The 22916-nt window shown below is 53.7% G+C and overlaps 8 protein-coding genes across 8 annotated transcripts; 3 read left to right on the top strand and 5 right to left on the bottom strand.

The window, feature by feature from the left end:
- Positions 1–2058: 2058 nt before the first annotated feature.
- BDZ83DRAFT_566199 (serine/threonine-protein kinase nrc-2) lies at positions 2059–4118 on the top strand (the record flags this gene model as incomplete). The annotated part of the gene is made up of 4 exons (XM_060503834.1): positions 2059–2881; positions 2942–3241; positions 3300–3678; positions 3731–4118. The coding sequence occupies 4 exons, from the start codon at positions 2059–2061 to the stop codon at positions 4116–4118; spliced, it is 1890 nt and encodes a 629-aa protein (XP_060370704.1).
- A 1219-nt stretch (positions 4119–5337) lies between these two features.
- On the bottom strand, positions 5338–7249 carry BDZ83DRAFT_747416 (protein phosphatase 2C; the record flags this gene model as incomplete). Its single annotated transcript, XM_060513433.1, has 3 exons — positions 5338–5455; positions 5520–6524; positions 6579–7249. The coding sequence occupies 3 exons, from the start codon at positions 7247–7249 to the stop codon at positions 5338–5340; spliced, it is 1794 nt and encodes a 597-aa protein (XP_060370703.1).
- Positions 7250–7877: 628 nt separating this feature from the next.
- BDZ83DRAFT_378166 (polymerase) lies at positions 7878–12366 on the bottom strand. The gene is made up of 2 exons (XM_060502696.1): positions 12136–12366; positions 7878–12037 (listed from the first exon to the last, which is right to left on the bottom strand). The coding sequence occupies exon 2, from the start codon at positions 11932–11934 to the stop codon at positions 8299–8301; it is 3636 nt and encodes a 1211-aa protein (XP_060370702.1). The 5' UTR covers positions 11935–12037; positions 12136–12366; the 3' UTR covers positions 7878–8298.
- A 1211-nt stretch (positions 12367–13577) lies between these two features.
- Positions 13578–15816, bottom strand: BDZ83DRAFT_378144 (cysteine protease domain-containing protein). Its single transcript, XM_060502695.1, has 2 exons — positions 14954–15816; positions 13578–14898 (listed from the first exon to the last, which is right to left on the bottom strand). The coding sequence occupies exons 1-2, from the start codon at positions 15519–15521 to the stop codon at positions 13694–13696; spliced, it is 1773 nt and encodes a 590-aa protein (XP_060370701.1). The 5' UTR covers positions 15522–15816; the 3' UTR covers positions 13578–13693.
- Positions 15817–16534: 718 nt separating this feature from the next.
- Positions 16535–17367, top strand: BDZ83DRAFT_601869 (DASH complex subunit Dad3). The gene is made up of 2 exons (XM_060507129.1): positions 16535–16841; positions 16959–17367. Exons 1-2 carry the CDS (start codon positions 16734–16736, stop codon positions 17139–17141), a joined length of 291 nt encoding a protein of 96 aa, XP_060370700.1. The 5' UTR covers positions 16535–16733; the 3' UTR covers positions 17142–17367.
- BDZ83DRAFT_601867 (uncharacterized protein) lies at positions 17368–19172 on the bottom strand. Its single transcript, XM_060507128.1, has 2 exons — positions 17723–19172; positions 17368–17650 (listed from the first exon to the last, which is right to left on the bottom strand). Exons 1-2 carry the CDS (start codon positions 18969–18971, stop codon positions 17430–17432), a joined length of 1470 nt encoding a protein of 489 aa, XP_060370699.1. The 5' UTR covers positions 18972–19172; the 3' UTR covers positions 17368–17429.
- Positions 19173–20347: 1175 nt separating this feature from the next.
- BDZ83DRAFT_715671 (uncharacterized protein) lies at positions 20348–20563 on the top strand (the record flags this gene model as incomplete). The annotated part of the gene is made up of 1 exon (XM_060511773.1): positions 20348–20563. One exon carries the CDS (start codon positions 20348–20350, stop codon positions 20561–20563), a length of 216 nt encoding a protein of 71 aa, XP_060370698.1.
- A 274-nt stretch (positions 20564–20837) lies between these two features.
- BDZ83DRAFT_378114 (uncharacterized protein) lies at positions 20838–22293 on the bottom strand. Its single transcript, XM_060502694.1, has 2 exons — positions 22103–22293; positions 20838–22046 (listed from the first exon to the last, which is right to left on the bottom strand). The coding sequence occupies exon 2, from the start codon at positions 21861–21863 to the stop codon at positions 20964–20966; it is 900 nt and encodes a 299-aa protein (XP_060370697.1). The 5' UTR covers positions 21864–22046; positions 22103–22293; the 3' UTR covers positions 20838–20963.
- Positions 22294–22916: the final 623 nt, after the last annotated feature.

The raw sequence follows: 22916 nt of genomic DNA, 5'->3' as shown, positions 1-22916 counted from the left end.
GTCTAAGGTTTTTTTCCCTTCCTGTCTTTCCAACTCTCGTCTGTCCGAAAGTTGGGCGGCAGACGTGGAATGGCCTGCGAGGTCAAACGCAATGAGGCTTTTATTCGCGGCGACATCTGTGCCCATTTCTGCATATTCGTCTGATGCTGGGTGTTTTGCACGGAGCCCTCGAGGAAATAAGAGATAAAACATGTCAACGGCGGGGATTCCTCGTGAAGACGCAGCAGAAACAAGAAAAAAGAGAGGAAGTCTGAGACTCCAACTGGAGAAAAAGATCAACGGTTGTTGTCATGGGAGAATGTCTGTTATGAGTGCTGGGGCTCTGGCATGTAATCGCCGGTGAGGCTTTCGTATCTCGAGCTGGCGCCGGTGTTATCTTGGCTGTTGCCAGTGCATTGGGCCTGCGCTCAGTAGTCAGTACCAAAGCCCATGTCGTGCGTTTTGTTTTTCCTGCCTCCATCGTCGACACTGGCCGGAGGGATGAGAACGCATGAGTAAGGACCAGAACGCTCTGAAGCCAAAAAGGAGAAAAGAAGCAGGAACAGAAGGTAAAGGCATCAACGGTTTAGAAGAGGGCACTAGATATAGAGTTGACGAGTAATATACTCTCTCTGGGTTTGAAGGTGGTGTGGACAGACGGGACAGGGTGGCTGGATGTATAAAGAATCGAGATGGGTACCTCGAGTGACTTGCAAAGCCAATGGGTGGTGAATGGGGGAATTTGAGAGGCGTGGAAAATCGTCGGGGAAAAGAGCACCAATCGCCGGAGCAAATACCCTTTTGTCAGCAAAGCCATCCCAATTCCCATTTTGCAAGCAGCCTGCCAGCCTGCTCGGACCTGGCAAGCACACAACAAGCCTGGACTGAACAGAAAGAACAGACAGACGGAACTCTGGGCCAGCATTGAGAGAGGTCTTGACCAACGCTGGAACCAAGAGGAACCTAGGCCCAGGCCGGGCCCGCCTGAAGCGGAACATCCCTGCCAAAACCCATCCCATCCTGATCGGTTGGTGGATGTCTTGTATCATTGGATCCTCTCCCTTCCCCCCCCCCTCCCCCTGGCCATGCCACATAGTAAGGCAAGGCGAGGAAAGTCACCTGGTAAACTGCCTCTTTACCCCCCGAAGGCGCGCGATTCCTGCTGTGCTGCCGCTCTTTCGCGTGGGCTGCCACTGGGGCTAGGGATCCCCTGTGCCTCGCGGTGCACTGCCCGAGAGCCACTGAACAGTGGACACTGGACTCGTCCATCTTTATCCGCCCGTAGTGAGGGGAGAGAGAAAACCTAGAGCCCAGGTGGGCGGCGGCGGCGGCGGCGACAGAAAGAGCGAGACCCTAGTGAGCTCCTAAAATGGGAATTGAAAGTGCTGTGAAATGTGAGAGTAGCGAACAGAAAGCCGTACCTAGTGTTGTCCTCGGGTGACGGGCCAAGACCAGGACTAATACGACCAGGACCTCGACCTCGACCACGGCCACGGTCATCGACCAACGAGCGGGGGGGTGACGGATGGTCCATGGTCCATGGGAAGTTGAGGTGTGGAAGCCGAAGCGTGAAGCCCGTCCGGAAAGACGCCTAAGCCCACCTCACATTACTAACTCACTTTCGACTCTCTCCTTCCCCGTCCGTCGCTCGCCTACCGCCTGTTCTATCCGTCCTTGCCTACCTAGGTACCACCACCACCTACCGTCTACCATCCCGTTCTGTCACCTACCTACCTCTACCTGCCAGCCAGCCAACACCTATCTTTCTCTCCCGGCCTTGCTTGCTGCACCTCCTCCTCATCCTCCTCCACCACCCGACCCTACCTTACCTTTTTGACGCTACTTACACTCCGCATCCAGTCCCACGTTCCTCCCACCTACCTCACCCTCACCCTCACCTTAACCTACTCACCTCCGACCTACCTCCCTACCTACCTGCATACTACTGTCGCCCGCTCTTCTTCCGCTCCATCTTCTCTCCGCACTTCCGAATATCGTCGGTCTCCTTCGCTTCTCTCCCGTAACTGTCCCGTCAGCCATGGCATCGGTCGCTTGATTGCGCACCCCCGAGATTCCGATATGCCTGCCAGCCGAACCCACCAGAATGGCGCTGCCCAGTTCAACCAGAAGCTGAAGAACCTCTTCCGCATCAACCTCAACAGCGGCGCCGACCGTGACAGAGAAAAGTCCTCCGCTGCTCACGTCCACTCCTCACAAGACGCCGCCGCCACCCGCCCAGAAATCCGGAGCAAGTTTGGTAGCAGCTTTTTCAAGGGCACCGTCGGCCGATTGAGGACAAACACCACCGCCAGCGAAGGAAACCCCCTCGACGAGGCCCTCAGCCCGACCGCGCACGCGAATCCCTACTTTGCCCACCAAGGCCAGCCGGGCCTTCGCCATCATAACCACGAATCAGTACCTCCTAGCCCTCCCGATACCCCAAATTTCAAGATCCAAGGTCCTGACGGCGGCCCCGAACAGCAGACAACGAGCGCCGGACGTGAGGAATTGGCAAGGAAACTTAGGAGAGTCGCCAGTGCCCCCAATGCCCAGGGCTTATTCTCCAAAGGCAAGGGCAGCGCCGAGCGTCCCGCTACCGCCGAGCTGAGCAAGGACCCGTTGGTTCTCGACAAGGACTCGGGCACCCTCGAGATGGTTGACCCGTCCAAGGCGTCCGCTCCTAGCCTGGGCGTCCCCGACAAGGACGTCCTCGGCAATCTCCCACCACCGAATCGTACGAGTCTCGCATTCCGGAGGACCTACAGCTCCAATTCCATCAAGGTCCGCGATGTTGAGGTCGGCCCGCAAAGTTTCGACAAGATCAAGTTGATTGGCAAGGGAGACGTTGGCAAGGTCTATCTTGTCCGCGAGAAGAAGAGCAGTCGTCTCTATGCCATGAAAGGTAACATTCAATTCAAGATATCCGGTAGCCAAACTCCGACGTGTTGCTGACTCGCTGCAGTGTTGAGCAAGAAGGAGATGATCAAGCGGAACAAGATCAAACGCGCCCTTGCCGAGCAAGAAATTCTAGCTACGAGTAACCACCCCTTCATTGTTACGCTGTACCATTCATTCCAATCGGAGGATTATCTGTATCTATGCATGGAATATTGCAGTGGTGGAGAGTTCTTCAGGGCGCTGCAGACGCGCCCCGGCAAGTGTATCCCCGAAGACGATGCACGATTCTACGCTGCCGAGGTCACCGCGGCCTTGGAATACCTGCATTTGATGGGCTTCATCTATCGCGACTTGAAGCCAGAGAGTGAGTTCGACGAGAGCCATTTTCGCGCTTACCGATCGGTTGCTGACATACTACGCAGACATCTTGCTCCACCAGTCGGGCCACATCATGCTTTCGGACTTTGACTTGTCGAAGCAGTCCGATCTCGGTGGAAAGCCCACAATGGTCATTGGCAAGACAGGTACCAGCACCACCTCCTTGCACATCGACACTCGGTCGTGCATCGCCAACTTCCGCACCAATTCGTTCGTCGGAACAGAGGAGTACATTGCACCAGAGGTCATTAAGGGTAGCGGCCACACTAGTGCCGTGGACTGGTGGACCCTCGGCATCTTGATTTACGAGATGCTTTACGGAACCACCCCCTTCAAGGGCAAGAACCGAAATGCGACTTTTGCCAATATCTTGAGGGAAGATATCCCCTTCCCCGACCACGCTGGGGCACCTCAATTATCCAAGTAAGCTTAAAATGACGTAATGAAATTAGAAGGTGAACTGACAAGAGCGAAGCCTTTGCAAATCCCTGATTCGTAAACTTTTGATCAAGGACGAGAACCGGAGATTAGGTGCCAAGGCCGGTGCTTCGGATATCAAGGCTCATCCGTTCTTCAAGACGACTCAGTGGGCGTTGATTCGACACATGAAGCCTCCCATTGTGCCTGTCACTGGGCGCGGTATCGATACCGTCAACTTCCGCAATGTCAAGGAAAGTGAGAGCATCGACTTGAGCGGATCCAACCCGCTACAAGCAAACCTCAAGGGAGTACCTCTGGATAGTGGCATGACAACTCCCGGTGGTGAAGTCGTCGATCCTTTCGAAGAGTTCAACAGTGTCACGCTGCACCATGACGGAGACGATGACCATCACTCACAACAAAGTGGACAAAACCACTCGTAGTCCGCTCCGTCACTACATCCAGGGTATCGATAGCGGCTAGAGGGCTTTTTTATAGGAGCGAGGCCAATTGAATTGGTCACGCTCAAGGGTGGGATCGAGAGAGAGAGAGCGGATAACTCCCGAGAGAGTGTAAGAACTAGGTGCTTTTCGACTAGCAGTACCTACAGCTACGGACTATCATTTACAAGCGACGAGATTGAAGAGAAACGAGAAGTGACGAGAGGCGAGCGGAGGAAAGAGAATAACGTCCTGAGCCTTTTGAGTCGAGGGAATCAACAACCAGGGTTGCGAAACCACGAAGCCACGCTACAAAGATACTCACGGTTTCCCCCTTCTCGAGGACTATCCACGGATTTCTCACGAATATATTCAAGCCTGCAGCATAGGGTCTCTGTGCCTTCATCATTAGGAGTTTCCTGTTCTTTACCATCCGTTTTCCCCGTTTTGGAGGAAAAGTCCTCCACTTGGCGTTTATCGAGTTTGGGAAATTGGGTTGTTTTTTTTCCTTCAAAGAGACGAGAGAACAGAAGTGAGAGAAAGAGAAAGGGAAGACAGCGAGTGAGGATTGAGAAAGCGGAAGCGATGTTGGCTGCTGAGTAAAAAAAAAAAGAGAAAAGAGAAAACTTCCATGAGGAGGGAAATCTTCTTTTTCTTGGTTTTCTGTAAACCCTTGCCATCATTAACCACGAATGAAACGTAAAAAAGCTTGAGAAATCACAAAACTTTCTGTGCCACGGATGTGATGTACCTAATGGCAGGTGGATAGGGGGATCGACGAGGCACTCGAAATGTGATAAAAAGAACCAACTTTGACGAGGTCCTGTAATCGGCCTCGTGTTCACAACTAACCAGCTGTTGGACAATGAGTAAGTCGCCTCATAAACGGGGCCAAGCAAATCTCATTAAAAAACACTAGACTTGACTCTATCGCTAAACAAACATTGGATCCTCTGAACAGATAGATGTCTCGCCGGGGTGAACATCGTAAACTGTCTTCCGCTTCCCAGATACAGCACCTCTTCTTGCGCCAAGTGGGCGGCAATGTCTGGTCGCACCCACCCAACCTCCGCGATTCTTCTTCTTCTTTTACGCTGCCGGCGGGTTTTGGAAAAGCTAATTCATACAGACAAGATACAAACACGTGCGCCGATGTTGATGTCCCGTAGGATGGTCATCGCTGCAGCCAGCGTGGCCGGAACATCTTCAACGAAGACGCATTCTAGAGCTTCGCCTTGACGGCTTGCTGCTTCGACGGGGCCGTTGCCTCCTCGTTGAGGTTGACCGAGCCCGTCTTCTCGCCGTTTCCGAAGAAAATGACTTGCACCGTCAAATCGTCCCTGTTTCGGATTTGTCAGTCTTCCTGAATCATGTGCTCTACCTCGAACTTGCAACCTGACTCACCTGTAGCGTCTCGAGAAGGGGGAGGGCAGAGTCAGCAGGGCGGAGACCTGCTCTTCGTTCTTGCCACCAAGGGCGTTACGGACCAGGTGCGTGGCCACGTTCTTGTCCTTTACGACGAACCGTTCGGGGGCGTCGGGAGAAATTCCCCACTGCTGCAGGCGGATAGGCGTCTTCTGGCCATCGACGCTCTTGTCGCTCGCCTGCTCGACGGGGAGGCTAGACTTCTTGGATCCAAAGAGCTTGGACCAGGTGGAATCGAACTGCGAGCCAGAGCCGCTGGCCTGAGTCTCGATCCACTTGCCGACAAGGCCAACTACCTCCTCGTTGGTAAGCATCTCCCACAAGCCGTCGGTGGCCATTACGACAAAGTCACCGTTCTCAGGCTCGATCTTTGTGGTTGTGACGACAGGCTCGGCAGTGACGTATGGAGGCGTCTTGAGGAGAGGGGAAGCGGATCGGGCAAAGAAGGATTCACGGAGTCTGTTGGTGATCTCGCGACTCCACTTGTAGCTAGCATCGCCGAACGCGCGGGTCGGTTCCAAACCGCCAAGGACTCGGCCGTTGTGAACGACTCGGTCCTCGCCAGGGTGGAGCTTGCGCAGGCGGGCCGCCTCATCGGGGTTGCCTCCTGTTTGGTCGACCGAAAGAGCGGTAGCTGTCCACTTACCAGACGCAGATCGACGTCCCAGAACCGCTCGGGAGTCGCCAGTGCAGGCAACTCTCAAAAGCTTGGATCTGCTGTCGTAGAAAGACAATAGGGCGCAGGAGCCAGACAGGGCGGGTGCCAGGAGCTCTGCAGCCATGGTCTTAGAGCCGGCTTTGAGGACCCTCTCGACGCTCTGGTTGACAATCTCGTCATCCAGACGAGTGAAACCAAGCTTGATGGCGGTATCGATAGCATCAGCCGCAGGAGACAGGTCAGCGGATGACTGGTAGGTCTGGTTGAGCTCGTTTGCAACGGAGGCAATCAAGGTCTGGCGCAGCTTTGCCGAGGTTGTCCAGCCACTTGTCCAGTGGTTAGCATTCTTCAAAGGCAATGCCATTATAGCTTTCACTTACGCATGGCCGTCAAAGACGCCCCAGAACATCCAGTCGTTGCTCTTGCCGGCAGCGCCTGCAGCCTGGTTCGGCACCTCAACAATCTTCTCGGCATGGTCGTCTTCGATGGGGTCATTGCTAGGAAGCTGGACAAGATCATAACGCAGTACGCCCTGTCCTCTATTGACGAGGAAGGACTGCTCCGTCTTGCGCAGCTTCTCGGTAGCTTGTTCGGGGGTCAACATCTCGATAACCTTACGGCCGTCGTCACTTGTCGTCTTGGATATAGGTCCCTCTCCCACAAACGTGCCGGTATGCAGCTGATCAGCGCCTACGACGAGAACAGAACGGGTCGGGGCAGCATCGCCGCCGGCATTGGATGCGGTGGTGAAGCTCCTCGTCAAGCTCGATGCCTTATCGAGACCGGTTCCGTTGTAGGAGTACCAGGCGCCGTAGCCGACGAGGGTGGACACAAGGGCGACGGAGAAGCGGCGGATGTACATGGAGGACTTTAGCGGCTGGACGGCATGCTCGGGGTGGTGTTGGTACGAGGAGGAGGATCGCAGGCCGTGGCGAGTAGCGTAGGACGAGGAGAGGTTATGGTCCAAGAGACCCCGTCGGCTGTTGCGTGCGAAGCTACGAGCCGTACATCGGTAGGTTGTCCGTAAGGCCCTCACTGCTGCGCGATGCATTTGGGGCAGCGAGATGAGAATGAAAAACGGTTGGACTGGAAGGCGATCCGAGTCCAATGAGGAGTGTAGAGAGAGCGTCGTGGGAGGGTTTGAGGAAGTGAGCTACCGGTGGGCTGCCAAGACGTCGTGTTGTGCCTCAGGCCGCAGACGGGGGTAGTCAAGTCTGGGGAAGCTGTACGTAGGTGCGGTTGAGTGCAGCACTGTGGACCTTGGTGTCCTGTGTTGGTCAGGGTGCCGCCTGTACCTTGTCCGCAGTAAGTGGTGGTGGTTTCTAACTATAGCAACGTCAGAGGAATTTCAGTCGAGAAGACCATTGGCATACGGGTGTACTGGCGCCTACCACGGGATCAAAGACCAGAATGTATCTTCGGATGTTTCAGGGCTTCGTTTGTCAGTCGGGTGAGAATTCTTTGCGTTGCTTATGACAGACAAAGTCAACCAAGGGAGTACGATACTCATCTGTCTTGGGTTGAGCCTTAGGTACCTAGGTAGTGGAGGTAGGCAGTGGAGGTAGGTACGTATCACCAACACCTTACCTTAGCTTCTGGCCGAGTGTTATCTTATCAGTAAGACCCCGCTCAACTTCAAGGTACCTAAGGTAAGTGGAGGTCCGCAGCTGCACTTATGTAGAGCCTCAGGGTGGCTCAGGGAGCCTGCTTCACGATCCTCAACTCTTTCTTTACCCCAGGCATGTATGATACTCGCCCAGCAATCACAGCCAATACGCTGGGCTACAGGAGCGTACTGAAGTATGAGGTTATACTTTCGACGTCAGCCACAGAAGGTGTTCAGTTGTAGCTGCAGACAAAACAGGGAATGCGTGGGAAACAGTCTATTGGGGCAAACACTTGAGCGTCTCTGGATCAAAGAAGTATTAGACTATGTCGCTATGAACCATACTATCATTCCCATGTCCGCTGACTCCTATGCCTGTTTCCTTTGAAGCCCCTAGTCTCCACCTGAGCCTCCATATAAACGCCGTATCATGAGCAAGCACATCTTGCTGGAGAGAAATCAACTCTGTTCATCAACCCTGCTTTCCCTGTCCCTCACATTGCATTGGCCGTCAAGTGTACGTCTGGAGGCACCTGCCAGCCATGGGCCATGGCAGAGCGTCTGTACGCGTCAATGGCCTCACCGACGCCGTAGTCGGGTCCTCCAGTAGTTTGGCCTTGGTACTCGAGTCTAGCTGGAAAAGGCTCGAGATTGCACATAGCCAAGCGAACCTGGAGTAGAACACTCTCCATACTGCTGGCAACAGACCAGCCGCTGTTCGTCAGGAGCTCCATGCACATGGCACCGCCAGCCGTGACGTGGCCACCACCTCTGCGCGAAAACGGTAAGAAACGGGGGCGAACAACCCGGACGAAGGGGGGTGAGTGAGGGAACTGGCGGCCAAATCGGATCTCGAGAACGATGCTTTCAACGCCTGCTCGCTCCATATCCTGCGCAAGAGGCAAGGACTTTTCGAAGCTGTGCAGCTCAACGATCCACTGGAACATGTTTGTAATGTTGTCAAAGTCGATGTACCAGCCGAGCTGATGAAGAGGAGTTGTAGCCTGCACCTTCTGTAACTTGCTGAGCTCTTTGCCGAGGACCTTTCGCCCAGTGTCCGAAGCCCAGCTAGGGGCCGGCAGCTGAGGCAGTGTCGTTACGTCGAGTGTGCCCGGCGTGAAAGAGGTCTTGTCTGGATCAGTCTCTGGTTCGGCATCAGGGGCGACTGTATCGGTGTCTTTGTCGTCGTTCTCTTTCTCCTTTTGGAGGTCCATTATCTTGTCAAAGTCATCTGGCTGGTCTTCGTCTGAATCATCCATGAGGACGATCGGCTGAGACCGCGAGGACCCTGGGACAACGGATTTCTGGCGCCACTTTGGCAGCGCTGCGGCTGGGATCTCCAACACAGTATTGCTAATCCCCACTGGTCGCCACTTTGGATCCTGTAAGATGTACTCCGGCTTGATCTCAGGCTCTTCTTCGTGCTTCACTGATTGATTCCGCTGAATAATGAGGTAGCGGCACTGGATCCAATCAACCTCATCGACAACATAGTACGGGTGAACGGATTTGAATCTTTCCGGACGGTTGATAATCTCGCAGAGACTCATAGCGGCGTACAGCTTGAGTTCTGATCCTGCCCATGATGTCTCGTTGCCCTGTCTCATGCAGTAGCCCAAGCTTGTTGCAAAATCGCGGGCGAAGTACACTCCATGACCATAGGCGCGCCCATGGAGCGTTTCTTTGAAGTCCAAACCAGTTCTGATGATACTGTGCCAATTTCCGAGCGGGCTCCCGTGCCACGCAAACATCGTTGGGTATGTTTGACTCGCTTCCTTCCCAAGCTCTTTCTTGAACCGATTCTCTTTTTCAGGGGACCCTTGGGCAAAGCGGAATTGCATCCAATCGTCACCCAATCCAATGATGCGTTCCTTCTGTCGAGCCTCAGTCGCTTGAATTCCGCCAATGTCAAGGTCGACCGGCTGGTCAATCTGTACAATGAGCGAGCGGTTGGAAGCCACAATCCATCGGAGCAAAGCCACAGCCGACTTTGATATCATCTTGTACTTAGATAGAGACCAGCCTTGGTGGCTAAGAAGAAAGTCCCGTAGGTACCTGATGGGAGGAATCGTCTGCACGAGAATCAATAACGCCTCCCTCCGATACGCTTCGCTAAGACTGTCGAGATCATGATCGTAGAGATACAGCTCAGCATCACCCGCCTCATCATCGATGTATTCTTCGTGGTAGACGTGTGTCTCAGAAGTCGGTTGAGTAGAATCGGGGCGCGGTTGGACACCTGTATTGTGGTACGTTGCTTTGTCGGTTGATATGAGACGATCGAACTCGAACACTTTGTCGCAATAGTTACCGCTGTCGTCACGGATCGTGTTGACTGAGCTGATGCGGCAATGGTGCATGTTCAGATCTTTCCCATCGCGGCGCAAAACACGTTTGGCCAGAATGACCATGTCTCCCGGTCGCAGCATCTCCAGTTTCTCGGAAGAGCGCACGTTGAACTTTCCCGCAGAAATTTGAGCCCAGACTAGAATTCCGGAATCCTGTACTATCTGACGCTGGATCGGGGCCTGAGTTGGGACCTGCATCATCGTTGCCTGGAATCTGTTCATCGCGGACGTGAAGCCTCCTGGTGTGAGCTCCTGGCTCGGGACGGGGACTTTGATAGACAGACCTCGCGGCCATTCTCGAATTCGGCCACTTTTCAGAGCAGCAGCGCAGAAGCTGACCAAAAGGTCGACGACATAGGGACGAGTGATGATATCGTGCTCGGTACTGGGACCCAGCCCCAAAGCCATGTACTGGAAGAGACAGAGAGGATCGTTGCAGACGTACGGCTTGAGAGCAGTAAATCCAGGCTCAGTTTTGCGGTGGCAGACGAGGCAGTACTGCGTGCTCTTGACAAAGTATCGTAGAGCGAACTGCATCGCAATCAGAGGCAAGCTGAGTTCTTCGCGCGGTGATGGGCCTGAATCCCGAGGGTTTTTTCGTACGTAGTCCTTGTTGAGCGACGTGAGGGCTGACGTTGAGACTTGAGCCTCGTCTTCAACCAAGCTGTAAGCCGTTTGACTTCGATTCGGATCGGGACTGTTTTGTGTGAAGCTGTCGACACGTAGGTGCCCTTCTTTGGTCATCTCCTCCATCATATCCTTTGCGCGGTCCCAGGAGACATCATAGTCCAATCGAGTCTTCAGCAGGTTGACAAACTCCTTATTCAGGAAAATGTCCAGCGAGTCCGAAATGGGCATTGAGCAAAACGCCGCCTCTCGAGGGGTCTCACCCGGCAGACCTACTTCCTGCGGGCTCTTCTCCGCAGTATCGAGATTCTTTTGGAATTGAATGAGTGCTGAGTGAAAGGTGGGCTTGAAAGAGGCGCACTTTCCCAAACGGAATTGCATAGATTCCGGATGTCCTGGCGGAAGCTTCGTAAAGGTTTCCACACAGGGATAGCCTGCATCGTACTTGTATAGCAATACGATGTAATCTGAAGCGCTGATTTCCCAGGCCTCTAGTGTGTCCTCGCTAATCCCCAGGTATTCGACGAGAAGAGAAAGTGCGAAGATGCAGCTTTCCTCGTGTGTGGCAGCATCGCTCAGCAGAGAGATCTTGAAACCGGCGTCTTTGGCTTTCTGAAGATCGTAGATTAGGCGGCTAGGAAACTTGGCTGAATGGCTGGTTGGTTGCGGAGCAGCATCACCGCCAAAATCGATGCCGAAGTCAGTATCGTCATATTCGTAATCCTCGTCTTCGTACTCTTCCACGTCCTCGTCTTCGTGGTTGCCGTAGTGTTCGTCGTCTTCAATATGCGTCATTTCCACATCTGAGCCTTCGTCGATGTTTGTCGAGTTGAGGCCTGAGCTCAGCTTCATTGAGATCATTACCAGCGTGTGGAGTATGGTTTTGCCCCGACTGAGGTTGGGAATATCGTCAAGGACCTTGGAAACCGCACTCGAGACAGATTCCTCCTTGGTGTATGCCACAAAGCCAAGGCCATATGGATAATCGTCTACGTTCAGGGCTGTAAGGCAAACGTTGAGAGGAGATGGCAGAGCATCATGGGAAAGAACGAAGGTGAGTTCGCCGTCATCATCTCCTTTCTGGAGACCCGAGATATGCTCAACCTGTTCGCGGGATGCCTGAGCCAGATCGGCATTGAATTTGTGGCGTGCCATGATGAGGAGTAGTGGTGTACCAATGCAAACACGCGAAAGTGATACTCGGAAGTCGAGTTGTGCCGCTTCAATACAAAAAAGTAACCAGCAGCGGCCGCCTTTTCTGGAAAGAAAGTTAGCCAAGCAATGAATGTACACCGTAGGGTACAACCGGTAGTAAGGGAGAAGTGTGATGAAAGGGTCAAATGGAAAAAAACTTACTGGAAATCGCTTGGCCTAAAAAGACCTGCAGAGGTGTAAAAGCGACCCTTCCAGGAGTATCTCCCGGAGCTTCTCACCAAAGAATAGCCAGTGAAAGAAATAGAGAGAAGTGCTCACAAGCCGATGAGTCGCATATTGACTGCCATCAATTGCGAAATTGGGACAATGTGCTAGGCTTTGGACGTAATACCGAGAAGTGCGGAGGATGTTCGAGGTAAGGCAAGGTAAGGTAAGGCAGGGTGGGAGGTGGTGAGACGGAAAGGCGAGGAAGGGTAAGGTGCCGGAAGTAGGTAGGCAGGCAGATGGGCGGACGGGACAATAGTGAAGAGCAACCCAGGCAGGCAGGCGCAGGCGCAAGGGGGAAGGAAGGCGGCAGTGACTGACTGCCTGCTTCGCGAGAAAGATGATGGGAAAATTGAATCGGATGGCAACTACATCAAATTTCAAAGTGTTGCGTTGGGGGTGGGCTGAGGGTCACAAATCGTGGAGATCGGAGTAATAGTGATAGAAGTTGCCTAGTGCCATCCAATACCTCAAGAGTTACGGGGGGACGAACGAAGCATACCTAGTAACAATGACAGTGAAGGCTGTAGTAAACAGACTGTTGGCTGAGGCATCCATCAGCCTGGGTATAAACGGACCTACGATTCACCTGCAGTGACATTCCTGGATGAGAAGTGGACCAAGGTAATCACGGTGCGGTCCCCAATTTAGGCCATTCTAGGTTCCCAGGCTGCAAATTGTCGAATGTGACGGCTCAAAGACAAAGCACCATTATGTCCCAACTTGTTGGTTGAGATCGTTGGGGTCCAGAAGTTACCTTTATTACCCTGTAGGCTGTCGCCTGCTGCCTACCCCCTGCTACCAACCAACAGTCTACAACGCTGTGCCAACCGCCGTGTTCCTGTTCCAGAAAGATGATTGGGCATTCCCAGCAAATGCAACCCCTCCCTGATTTCATGCTGTGTGGTGCTTTCCAGGTTATACAGGGTCGAGAGGAAGTTGAAAGCTCTCCAAGGGCATCTGATAAGTACTTCATACTTCCGGAGCAAAGAACCGCTTTTCTTATCGGACGTTGCACCCGGACACGGCCCCACGCCGGTCTCGCCTGGAGATATTCGGGGCGGTCCCGCGTAGCGGCACTTATTTCGTGATACCCTTTTTTCGCTATCATCATGTCAATAATTGCTTTTATGCTCCTGAAAACAAAAGGTGGTTTGGAAGAGACACTACAGCAGTATTTGTAGTATCGGAATTCGGGCGTCGTGGAGCGGTTGAGTCTGCTGACATTTAGCGAAAGACATGACCTTACATTGCTCTCAAACCCTGCGCCTTATTATGCGTTAGTCGCCTGCCCTCATCAAGGATTGGCAAGATGGTATGTGGAAGATGGAACGGAGGACCAAGTGGGATCCAAGATTGACGTCCAAAAACAAAGGTATGCAGTGAACAAGTCATATTGAACGCAATTAGAGACTATGATACAATCAAATAAAAGGTAGACTTTTCCATTGACCAGACCGAGATTGTCATTATCGTAATTACTACACCACGCGTCTCAAATCGTCTTCATCTGAAGCCTCTCCGATCCGTACGGACTAATCTGCACCGGCTTGCCGCCCGTCCACCGATAATAACCCACAACCTTCTTCACCGCGCCGCCCCAGCCGAGCTGCCTCCTCCGCCATGCCTTGGTGTTCGACCCGTCCCGGCCCTGCTGCACGACCATGGTAGGGTTCACCGCGGAATCAGCCATGACCTCGACGTCTCCGCCCCCGGGCTCCGCCATGTCCATGTACATCTCCGTCGCCTGCTGTCGGCGCCATCTCGACTGCGGGGGCATCGACATGAGAGATATCCCGTTAGTGGTGGCGGCAGCAGTGTGGGTTTTGCTGGAGGGGAAGAAAGACTCGACTGTCCCCGCGGCGGCTACTTCGAAATACACCTCGAGACAGCGCAGCTGGTCTAGGTATATGATGAGGAGGCACAGGATGGCGGCGCCGATGGAGGAGACCCAAAAGACCCAGAACCGTGGCGCGTTGGGGGAGTACTCCTCGTTCATGGAGAGGATGGCGGAGACTACCGTGAAGGGGAGGAGGATGCCTCCGAGGTAGGTTACGCGGTCGAGGGCGCGCTGGTTCGCTTCTTTACCGCCGTCTGCTGCCATGGCGTCCGGGTACGGCTGGTTGTTGGTGCCTTGCATGGGCATGTTGACGTCCCGCGTCTGGAGGGCCGCCGTGGTGGGTTGCGTCCGAGGCCACGCAGTCTGCGGCCTCGGCGTCGATCCAAGCTTCGAGATGGCGACACGGCGCTGGAGACGCTCCAGGAGGGACCGCCAGTCCGGGTGCCGCATACCGCCGCCACCGTCCAGGAGCGGCTGGTGCGCTTGGTCCTGCGCAAGATCGAGGTTCTGCTCGAGGGATTCGGTGGCCTGCCAGTAGAGCCCCCCATCCTGCAAGGACCCGGGCTGGGCGCACGAGGGGAGGGTCTCGAAGAAGTCGAGCCACTTATCGTGGACCGCCTCGCAGAGGATGTCGGGGAGGGTTTGTCTCGTGACGTTGGAGTGACGAAAGGTGCGGAGGAGGCTGTCTTCGAGACCTGGAAGCTCGTCGCCTTCGGCTATGAGGACGTTCCAGACTGAGGTGCCGTCCATTTGAGACTCGTCTATTTTGCTTTGCCATGAGCGGGTGACGGAGAGTGGTCTCCGCGCCTTTTGGACCTGTGATGAGGGGTCGTTCCAGATGGGACGGTCTAGGAAGAGGACTGAAGGCGCAAGTTAGTATGTGAGATGTGACCATGGGGACTGTTAAAAACGTACCATCGGCTTTGCTGCTCATCCACAATGAAGCATGGCAGAACATGACTGCCTGCCCATCCCTCGACATCATATGAAAAGGCGCCTCGTCCATCACATCCACCAGATCAGATTGCCTCGCCGACGGCTTATACCCAGGATCCGGGCCATAGTTCCCCCTCGTAGTCTTGACCAGCTCCGGATACGCGAACGAAACAAAACTCGAGCCCTCGTCGTTCCTAGACGGCCGATGACGCCGCCTCCCCGCATGCGCTTCGAGAAACCCGGAGTTCACGCCCAGGGAATCCCGCAACACCTGGACCAGATCCAGCGGCAGGCCCTGGACGATGGTGAGCCGCCTCCGGCCCACGGCTTCCCTCAAGAGGTCTTCGGCGTGGTTGAGGAGGCGCTGCTTGCACTTGTCCGTCTCCCAGTCGAGGACGTAGGCGGAGGAGCTCGACTCGGGGAACTTGCTCATCAGGGATGATCGCCGGACGAGGAGCGCGGGCGTGTTGGAGCGTTTTGTGTGGAGTTCGGCCGAGTCGCTGGCCGTGAGAGGCGGTGACTGCTCGAATGTCTTTGATCCGGCCATTGCTTTCCCTATTCAGTTTTGGGTTGATGTAATTAAGCCACTTTTTTTTTCTTTACTCGTGTCGTTTGCTGGGCGCTGTGCTGTAGAAAATCTCCCCTTTTTTCGACGAGAAGCATCTCGAACGACGCCAGAAAAGAAAGATCACCCTCGAGTTATAATGAAAGTGAGATTGAACCCATGGCTGGCAGCTTGGTACCATTGTTGGTTCATCAAGTGACCTGAGCTAGAGCATCTGGATTTAGAGCTTTCCCACCCCCCTAAGCTCTCTCACCTGTGCTCTAGTTCCATCTTAGTCCGACTTTGGGCCCAAAGTGAGATGTGGTTTTGGTGGTGTCGGCCGGCCATGGCAGCTCCGTGGCTGACTGTCGCGAAATGACGGGGATGAGATTCGCGTGCTCTAGTTTAGTCCTGAAACCATCCGGGGCAGATGTCGATGAGTAGTAAGCTTGCCACGTCAAGCCATCCCTTTTACTTGGAGGATACGAACGATGGATGTGTGATTTCTGGAACGCGCTCATGATCAGGTTCGGCACACGGCACGTTTGGCAGAATTGACATCTACGATGCGCTTCGGAATCCCAAAAGGGAAAGAAAATCAGGTTTGGTGGCATGTTCATAGAGGTTGACGGCCGCGATGATTTAAAGCATCCCTCATTGCCATTTCGCAGAAAACCTCTGGATGAAAGGTAGTAGACGGACTGGATGCGGTAATTCAGTGCCTCACCTACAGACTCTTACCCAACCTTCTCCCCTATCGAAAGACATCTGAAGGGGCATACTTGGACGTCCTGTCAGACGCTCTAACGATAACCTCCTTTACCGCTCCAGACTGTTTTGAAAGATGGAGGTGTGGACGGACGTTGTTGGAAGATGACGGGAAGTCCGCGCGCATCTCTGGTGTGGGTGGGTGAAGGCGCACGAGCCGCTTACAAGTCCCTCCCCATTAGGTAAGGCGTTCACCGAAAGATGCACCTCACCGACAAGGGGACTGATGCTTTTTTTTTCGGGGTAGTGTTCCTGGGGCACATCGCCCAAGGTTAGATTGGCGGGGTTCAAGCCACAACGCGTCCCGCCCACCGCGACTCACCGAAACAACTTCCCGCCGATAATTGAGCCAGAACGAAAGTCGCTGTACCCCATTTAGCGCCGACCACATTTGACTTTGGCACATCGTACGAAACAGAGAAAGAAAGAGGCAGCTTCATCATCACAATGGAGCAGGGGCGGGACTCCACGTTGCTGCACTCGCAGCCGGAGTTGTCGCCGTTGGAGGCCGAGGTGCTAGAAGAGTACGAAAAGTTGGCGGACAACATGAAGAAGGTTCGTCTCGTCGCATAGCTTCCTACATTACACTCAGACTCGGACCCTTCCCCCCTTTCCCTCAGTCCGATCTCAAAGACCTGCAAAGCTAACTTGTCCCTCCTTTTTGGACTGCAGCTTGCTTCAACACTCGAAGACCTAAGCGGCTCGCCGAGCACCGAGATCCTCGACGGCCTGCGGGAGCTGGAGCGCAAGACGAGCTTGGTCTTTACTCTACTCAAGGCGAGTGTGTACAGCATAGTGCTGCAGCAGGAAATCGATTGGGGTGACCAAGCCAGGAGCCAGGAGGAAGAGGAGTAGAGGAAGACAAATACATGGGATCACAAGGGTGCAACATCTATATTGAGAGAAGGCATGTTGCTATCCGCGGCATTTCTGTCCGGATTGCATCGCGAGAGGAAGATGGAGAGTGTACAAATGCATGACGAGACAAAGATCAGAGCAGATACCCCAAGAAATACACGACGCCAATCACTTTATGACATCAAGAGTTGCGTTCACTATTCGCGGGGACCACAGAGGGAGTTCTCGAGAGATTTGCGCTTTTTGTTTGAACATATACAGTGGTATACAGAAGTGGTATATAGATTAATACACAGATCCGCCGTAGTAGACCTTTCTCACATCGACCATCTTCTTTCCGCGACCAATGGCAATCTCCTCCGGATCGGGTTGGTTCATGAGGGCCTTGTAAACGGCGTTGACGGTGTTGTAAGGGTTCTTGGAGCGGGGAATCTTAGCCGCCAGATCGTGGATACCGGCGAGACGGGCCATTTCGAATATCCTGTGAGAGACGCGGAGTCCGAAGCCTGATTGTGTGTCAGTATAATTGTGCCAAAGATATAACAAGGGGTCGAGGAACTAGAAGGGCTAGAACATACCGGGAGGACGGGCAAAGAGCTGCACAACAGTTCCCGAGATCTTGGTCTCGACGTTGCCGTAGATGGTGCGGTTCTCATATCTGCGGATAGGCTTCATGTTGCGGATAGCCAGAAGCGTGGCCGTGGCCGTCGCAATACCGGGGTCCGTTGACTTGGCCTCTCCCAATCCCAATCTGCCGTCTCCGTTACCGGCTACGACGATGACGGAAGCGCTGCGGATCTTGCCCAGACGAGTCTGGTTAGAAACGGATCGAATGACGACTCTCTTGGTGAGAATGGAGAGAATATCGCTAATCTTCATGCCGGTGGCCTGCTTGAGCTTAATGAAGCGACCCGTGGGGTCGAGGCCGTCGTCCTCGACGTCTTCCGGGGGCTGGTAGAGTCCCTTGACACCCTCAACCTTGCCGAGCTCAGGAGCGAGCGCCGAGGTGCCCTTGCCGTCGGCTTCCTTCCACAAGGCTACGCGGGAGCGAAGGGGGTTCTCCGAGGTGCTCAAGGAGCCCTCTAGCTCGTCGAAGAACTCCTTGTCAAACTGCTTCAGCCAGTCGTCGGTTGCGATGGACGCCGCCCCGGCCTTCTTCTCCTTCTTCGCCCCAAGCACGTCGGCCTCGTTGTCGACCAAGAACTTGCGGCGCAACTCGGGGTTGGTCTCGAGCTCGTGCAGCTCCTCCTCGGTGAAGTCGAGCTTCGCAGGGTTTGTCTTTGAGATGTTGCGCAGCGCTTTGGCAAATGCCTTGCCCATGGTGTCCTGCATCTGGCTGCCGACCCTATCGGCCATCTTCTCAATGTAGTCGTCGATCCACATTCTCCTCGGGAGCCATTTCGGCTCCACGGGCTTCGCAGGCGCTTGGGGTTTCGCATCGATGATGGGTTGGACGGTCGAGAAGTCGTCGATATAGGGCTGCGTGTAAGGGTCTGTTCGTAACCGACCCTGGATCACCAAATCTTTCGGGTCAATGGCCTCCTCGGCGGCCTGGAGAGCCTCCCACTGCTCGGGGGTGTACTTCTCCTTCAGAAACTCCTTTTGCTGTTCCGTGTACTCGGGGAAGTGTTGTTTCGCATACTTTTCGATGGCATCGGGGGTCGTCAAACCCATCCTCTCGGCGGTGATATTGTTGAATCGTGACCGCCTCCGACCTGACCTGCTAACGGAGCTGTGGAATAGACGGTAGGGAAGGGCGGCCGGTGCGCTCGAGGCGGAGGAGACGCATCTCGACAAGACGCTCCGCGCCGGGCGTACCGAGTTCATCGCAGCAGAGAGGGGCGACGTCTCTGCGCCAGTTCGTTGCCGGCAGCAAAGGGGTAGAATGAGGTCGTCTGGGAGTGGGTGCAAGTCGCGTGATGGGCTCTTTGGTCTTGAGCTCAGGGTCGCGCCAGCTGGTCGACAATTTTTTTGGAAAGCTCAATTGGATCGGCTTGCAGTCAATTACCTGGGACGGATCCAGGCCACATCATTGGTCAACAGGCCCGGTCTTCTCCCGCTCTTGGTCCGTGCGACTACGGTCATGACGGCGCGGAGATATTCCTCAAGTCACATGACCTTACTGGGGTTGACGACTTGTATTTGTGTCACACCGAAAGCTCGTGATTCACCGAGACCCTGCTGGAGTTCAGGGGTTGGCTTACTTAATCCTAAAGTGCACGGTCTTATTCCGACTCCCATATTCATCGTTGGCGAATGGCCAACCTCCATCAAGCTCATAGTACAAAGTAAGGTACTTGGACAGGAGTGTTTTGTTATCTTGGTCAGCATCATTCTGAAGATATCATGGAGCCAAGCCAAAGCTTCAATCGACTGGAAAAAGCGCAAGGACCTCCATTGATGTCGTTGCCAAATGGAAATCCTTGCCAGGCTCAATAACCACATGGCTAATCCAATCCGTAATACTTGCCTGCAACAGAACGTCTATCCCGTGAAGAAGCCCAGGACCCCTTTCTAGTGCCGAAGTAACCGCTGCAGCTCGTCCCTGCGCAGCCAATCACCCGCAACAGACATCAGTCGACTTTCTGCTGCAGGCCTGAAACGCGCATCGATGCCGCCCCTCCCCCGGCAGCGCCCTCCCTCGCACATTCAACCACGACGATGCGGCTATGTCGCGTCCTGGTCTCATACCCCCAAGGCGGTCTAGCCTGCGAAAAGGCACACCACGGTGGTGGCATGGCCACCGTAGGGCCACCTCCTCGCCCTTGAAGCGCACCCAATTGTGACATCTCCCGTTTCGAGAAGCCGAGCGGATCATCTTTCCTACATCTTGGCCCCTACTAACCCTCCTATTCTTTCTCCTCTCTCCTTCTGGATTGCTTTTGCATCTTGTGTTTCCTACTGTCGAACAAAAACCTTCTAATCCGGTCACCCCAACAATACGTACATTTTTTTTGTTATTCCCTTGTGACTGGCGCACTTGAGACTCAGACCTTCATTTTTGACTTTACTATACACACCTTTAATTCCAACCACCACAGTCCATACCGCCCGTCGCAGGTGCCTGAGCAGACTTCGCACCTCTTCAACCAGCCGCTGAAAATCAACGACCGGCAAGGCGTAAGCCAGCACGATTCTGTGAGCTATTGCGCCTGCACCGCACCCGAATTTCGATCCACTCCGAAAGATTCGAGACCGCAACAATGGGTCAATTCGACTGGTTCCGATCTATTGGCGCGACGCCTGAGGCTGTCGCGGTTCTGAACGACCAGCCCATTCTCTTCACCATCCTTTTGATCGTCCTCGTCGCCGTCATCCTCCAGGGAGTGCTTCTCTGGTACATCCACTTTGCGACACTGAAGCCCGAACAGAAGAAGAAGAAGGAGCCGAAGAAGGGAGGCAAGGGAGGGAAAAAATGAGAGGCTTTGCGGCCTGAAAGACATGCACTTTTCGGAAGATTTGTTGCGAAGATAGGCACAGGGACCTGGTTAAGTGGTGGACTACCAACGCCATTGCGTCGCTTGAGGAGACACAATGCATGCCCGTGCACTAAAAGAGACATCGCCATGGCGGACTCTTCTTAGCTGCAACAATGGGGCGAGAGGTTGGATAATGAATTGTATTAAGGCTTCAGAAATGAGTCGGTTTTATGGCCGCGCTTGAGCGGCAGATACCACAGTTTGTGATGCTCGAATGTCACAGGCTGCGTTCGACATCCATTTCTTGCAATATATCTCTTGAAATCCCGTTCCCTGAACTCGTGGTGGACATCGACGAAATATCGGCCAACAGACAACCAGTAAATTTCCGACGGGTGATTTACTCGATTTGATCGTCTTCGTAAAGGTCAATTTCGCTTCCGGAGAGGACTTCGCTTGGCCAGATGCAATCCTGGGGCCTCTGGCCGAGTTCAGGTTCCCCGTACATCCCATCATCATCCGGTTGGCGGTCATGGCCGGTTGGCTGGAATGATAGCTCCGAGAACGGCCCCATATCCTCGTCCTCATCACTTCGCCAATCGCTGTATGATATGAGAGACATTGACCGCTGCCTTTGGGGATCATTGGCATCATGACCTTCTCCGAAATCGTTATGGTACTCATTATCGAGGCCGAAATCTGACCGATCACTGTAATTTCCAGGACCGACCCCGACTAGTTCTCGCATTGAAGTCAGAGGTGGCAGTGATGTATCCGCCAAGTCGAAATCCCAACTCGACCTATGCGCCTCTGAGTCTGCCTCGCTGTTTGGTTCAGAAGTTCTTCCGAAATACGAGGGTGGCCGTGGTGAGAATGGCGAGCCAAAGGCTTCTAGATCGACATCATAATTCAGAGTGTCTTCCGGATAGCAGCCCTCGTCGTTGCATTCCTCTTGCTCGTGTCCGAGCTGACTCCGTTCCGTGAGGAAATTCATAGTCAGGGATGAAGAAGCCAAAAGCAGTCTCTCGTCAATTCTCCATGAAGATGGCGTGTTCTGATCAAACTCCATATCGATGCCTGATAACGTGTATAGGATATTATGGTCCTGGTTCGCTTCACGCTCATCATTGGTCGCGAGGCCGAAATTATCATGAAGTGAGACCTCGTCCTCTGTTCCAGTTTCGTACGGAATCATGGCATCGATTTCCATGATTTTTGAATATTCATCTGCACGTGCTAGATCTCGGGATTGTTGCTGTAAGGATTTGGTTTTTTCGCAAGCGGGTATTTGCGCACGCATGAGCCTCCATATGCGGTGCTCGAAGCCATCGAGCTCATCATTCTGGGCCGCGCTGTCGAGACTGCCTGCGGGGATGCTATTCAAAACCGAACTAAAATCTCGTAGTCGACAAGACTCAATGTGAGCAAGGTCTTGGAACACAGAGGACAACGCTGGTAGGAGGCGAGACCGAGAAGTCAAGGACTTTGTCTAGATTAGCTCTTGCATCGGTATTAACAATGGTCAAAGAGGCAACCCACCGAAAGATAGTTCACATTGAAAACCTCGGGTGCGAGGCAGATAATTGGTGTTCTCGTTGTAGTCAATGTTCTGATACCACTAAATGCCCTGTGGCCGACGACTAAAATGCTGAGACCAGCTTCCACAAGTCGACCTAGGGAAGAGATGACCTCATCTTGAGGCGTTTGCTTTTCGGATGCAGCGGCAGCATCGCAAGGTAGCAGACATACACCTGAATCTTGGCTGTTAAAAGGGTCGTCAATTTCGTCTTGTGAACCCTATTCCACAGATGAGACATCCAAATCTGAGCCACTCTCTAAATCAAGGAGAGGGCCATGACTGCCAGTCATCGATAACGTCCTTGGAGGGGTTGATATCATGGGACCTCCGGAAATGGATGGTTCCTGACGAATGTAGAACGAGCAGGTCAAATGCTGCATCGTAATTACCGTAGTATTGGGAGGTAGAGTTGGGTGTAAGATAGCTTCTTTATGCTCAATCTTGAAAGATAGATGCCGATGGCTGGCGGGAGTCTCCAAATTGTGCACTATATCGATTCCTAGCTGGACCCAGATCTATGACCGATTAGCAAGTGCCGGACGTCATCTCATCAGCGATGTTGCTTGCCGGACAGCTTATTATGTTAGCGGCAATGGTATCCATGAGAACCGCTTGGTCATCTGCATTGCCTTTCTCCTGGGTAAGCGAGACTAGGAAGCAGCAAGTTTGAGCCTTGAGGACAAATAGATCTCCTGATTGAATGCCCGCGAGCAGCTCGTTGGCAGTCGAGAATAGTCTTTGATCTGTTGACGAGCGGAAGGAAATTGTACTCGC

The sequence above is a fragment of the Colletotrichum acutatum genome (genome assembly GCF_030867785.1).
Source record: "Colletotrichum acutatum strain CBS 112980 chromosome Unknown BDZ83scaffold_6, whole genome shotgun sequence".
Classification (NCBI taxonomy): domain Eukaryota; kingdom Fungi; phylum Ascomycota; class Sordariomycetes; order Glomerellales; family Glomerellaceae; genus Colletotrichum; species Colletotrichum acutatum.
Note: the sequence above shows the minus strand (reverse complement) of the source record. Positions and strands in the feature narration are given on the sequence as shown.

Excerpts from the sequence above, each read along its gene's own strand:
- BDZ83DRAFT_378166 (XM_060502696.1), bottom strand. The coding sequence starts at position 11,934 with ATGGCACGCCACAAATTCAATGCCGATCTGGCTCAGGCATCCCGCGAA.
- BDZ83DRAFT_378144 (XM_060502695.1), bottom strand. The coding sequence starts at position 15,521 with ATGGCCGGATCAAAGACATTCGAGCAGTCACCGCCTCTCACGGCCAGC. Across the intron at positions 14,899-14,953 it reads GATGAGCAGCAAAGCCGATG|TCCTCTTCCTAGACCGTCCC; the intron begins GTACGTTTTTAA and ends TTGCGCCTTCAG.
- BDZ83DRAFT_601869 (XM_060507129.1), top strand. The coding sequence starts at position 16,734 with ATGGAGCAGGGGCGGGACTCCACGTTGCTGCACTCGCAGCCGGAGTTG. Across the intron at positions 16,842-16,958 it reads TGGCGGACAACATGAAGAAG|CTTGCTTCAACACTCGAAGA; the intron begins GTTCGTCTCGTC and ends TTTGGACTGCAG.
- BDZ83DRAFT_601867 (XM_060507128.1), bottom strand. The coding sequence starts at position 18,971 with ATGAACTCGGTACGCCCGGCGCGGAGCGTCTTGTCGAGATGCGTCTCC. Across the intron at positions 17,651-17,722 it reads GCTCTTTGCCCGTCCTCCCG|GCTTCGGACTCCGCGTCTCT; the intron begins GTATGTTCTAGC and ends ACACACAATCAG.
- BDZ83DRAFT_378114 (XM_060502694.1), bottom strand. The coding sequence starts at position 21,863 with ATGCGTGCGCAAATACCCGCTTGCGAAAAAACCAAATCCTTACAGCAA.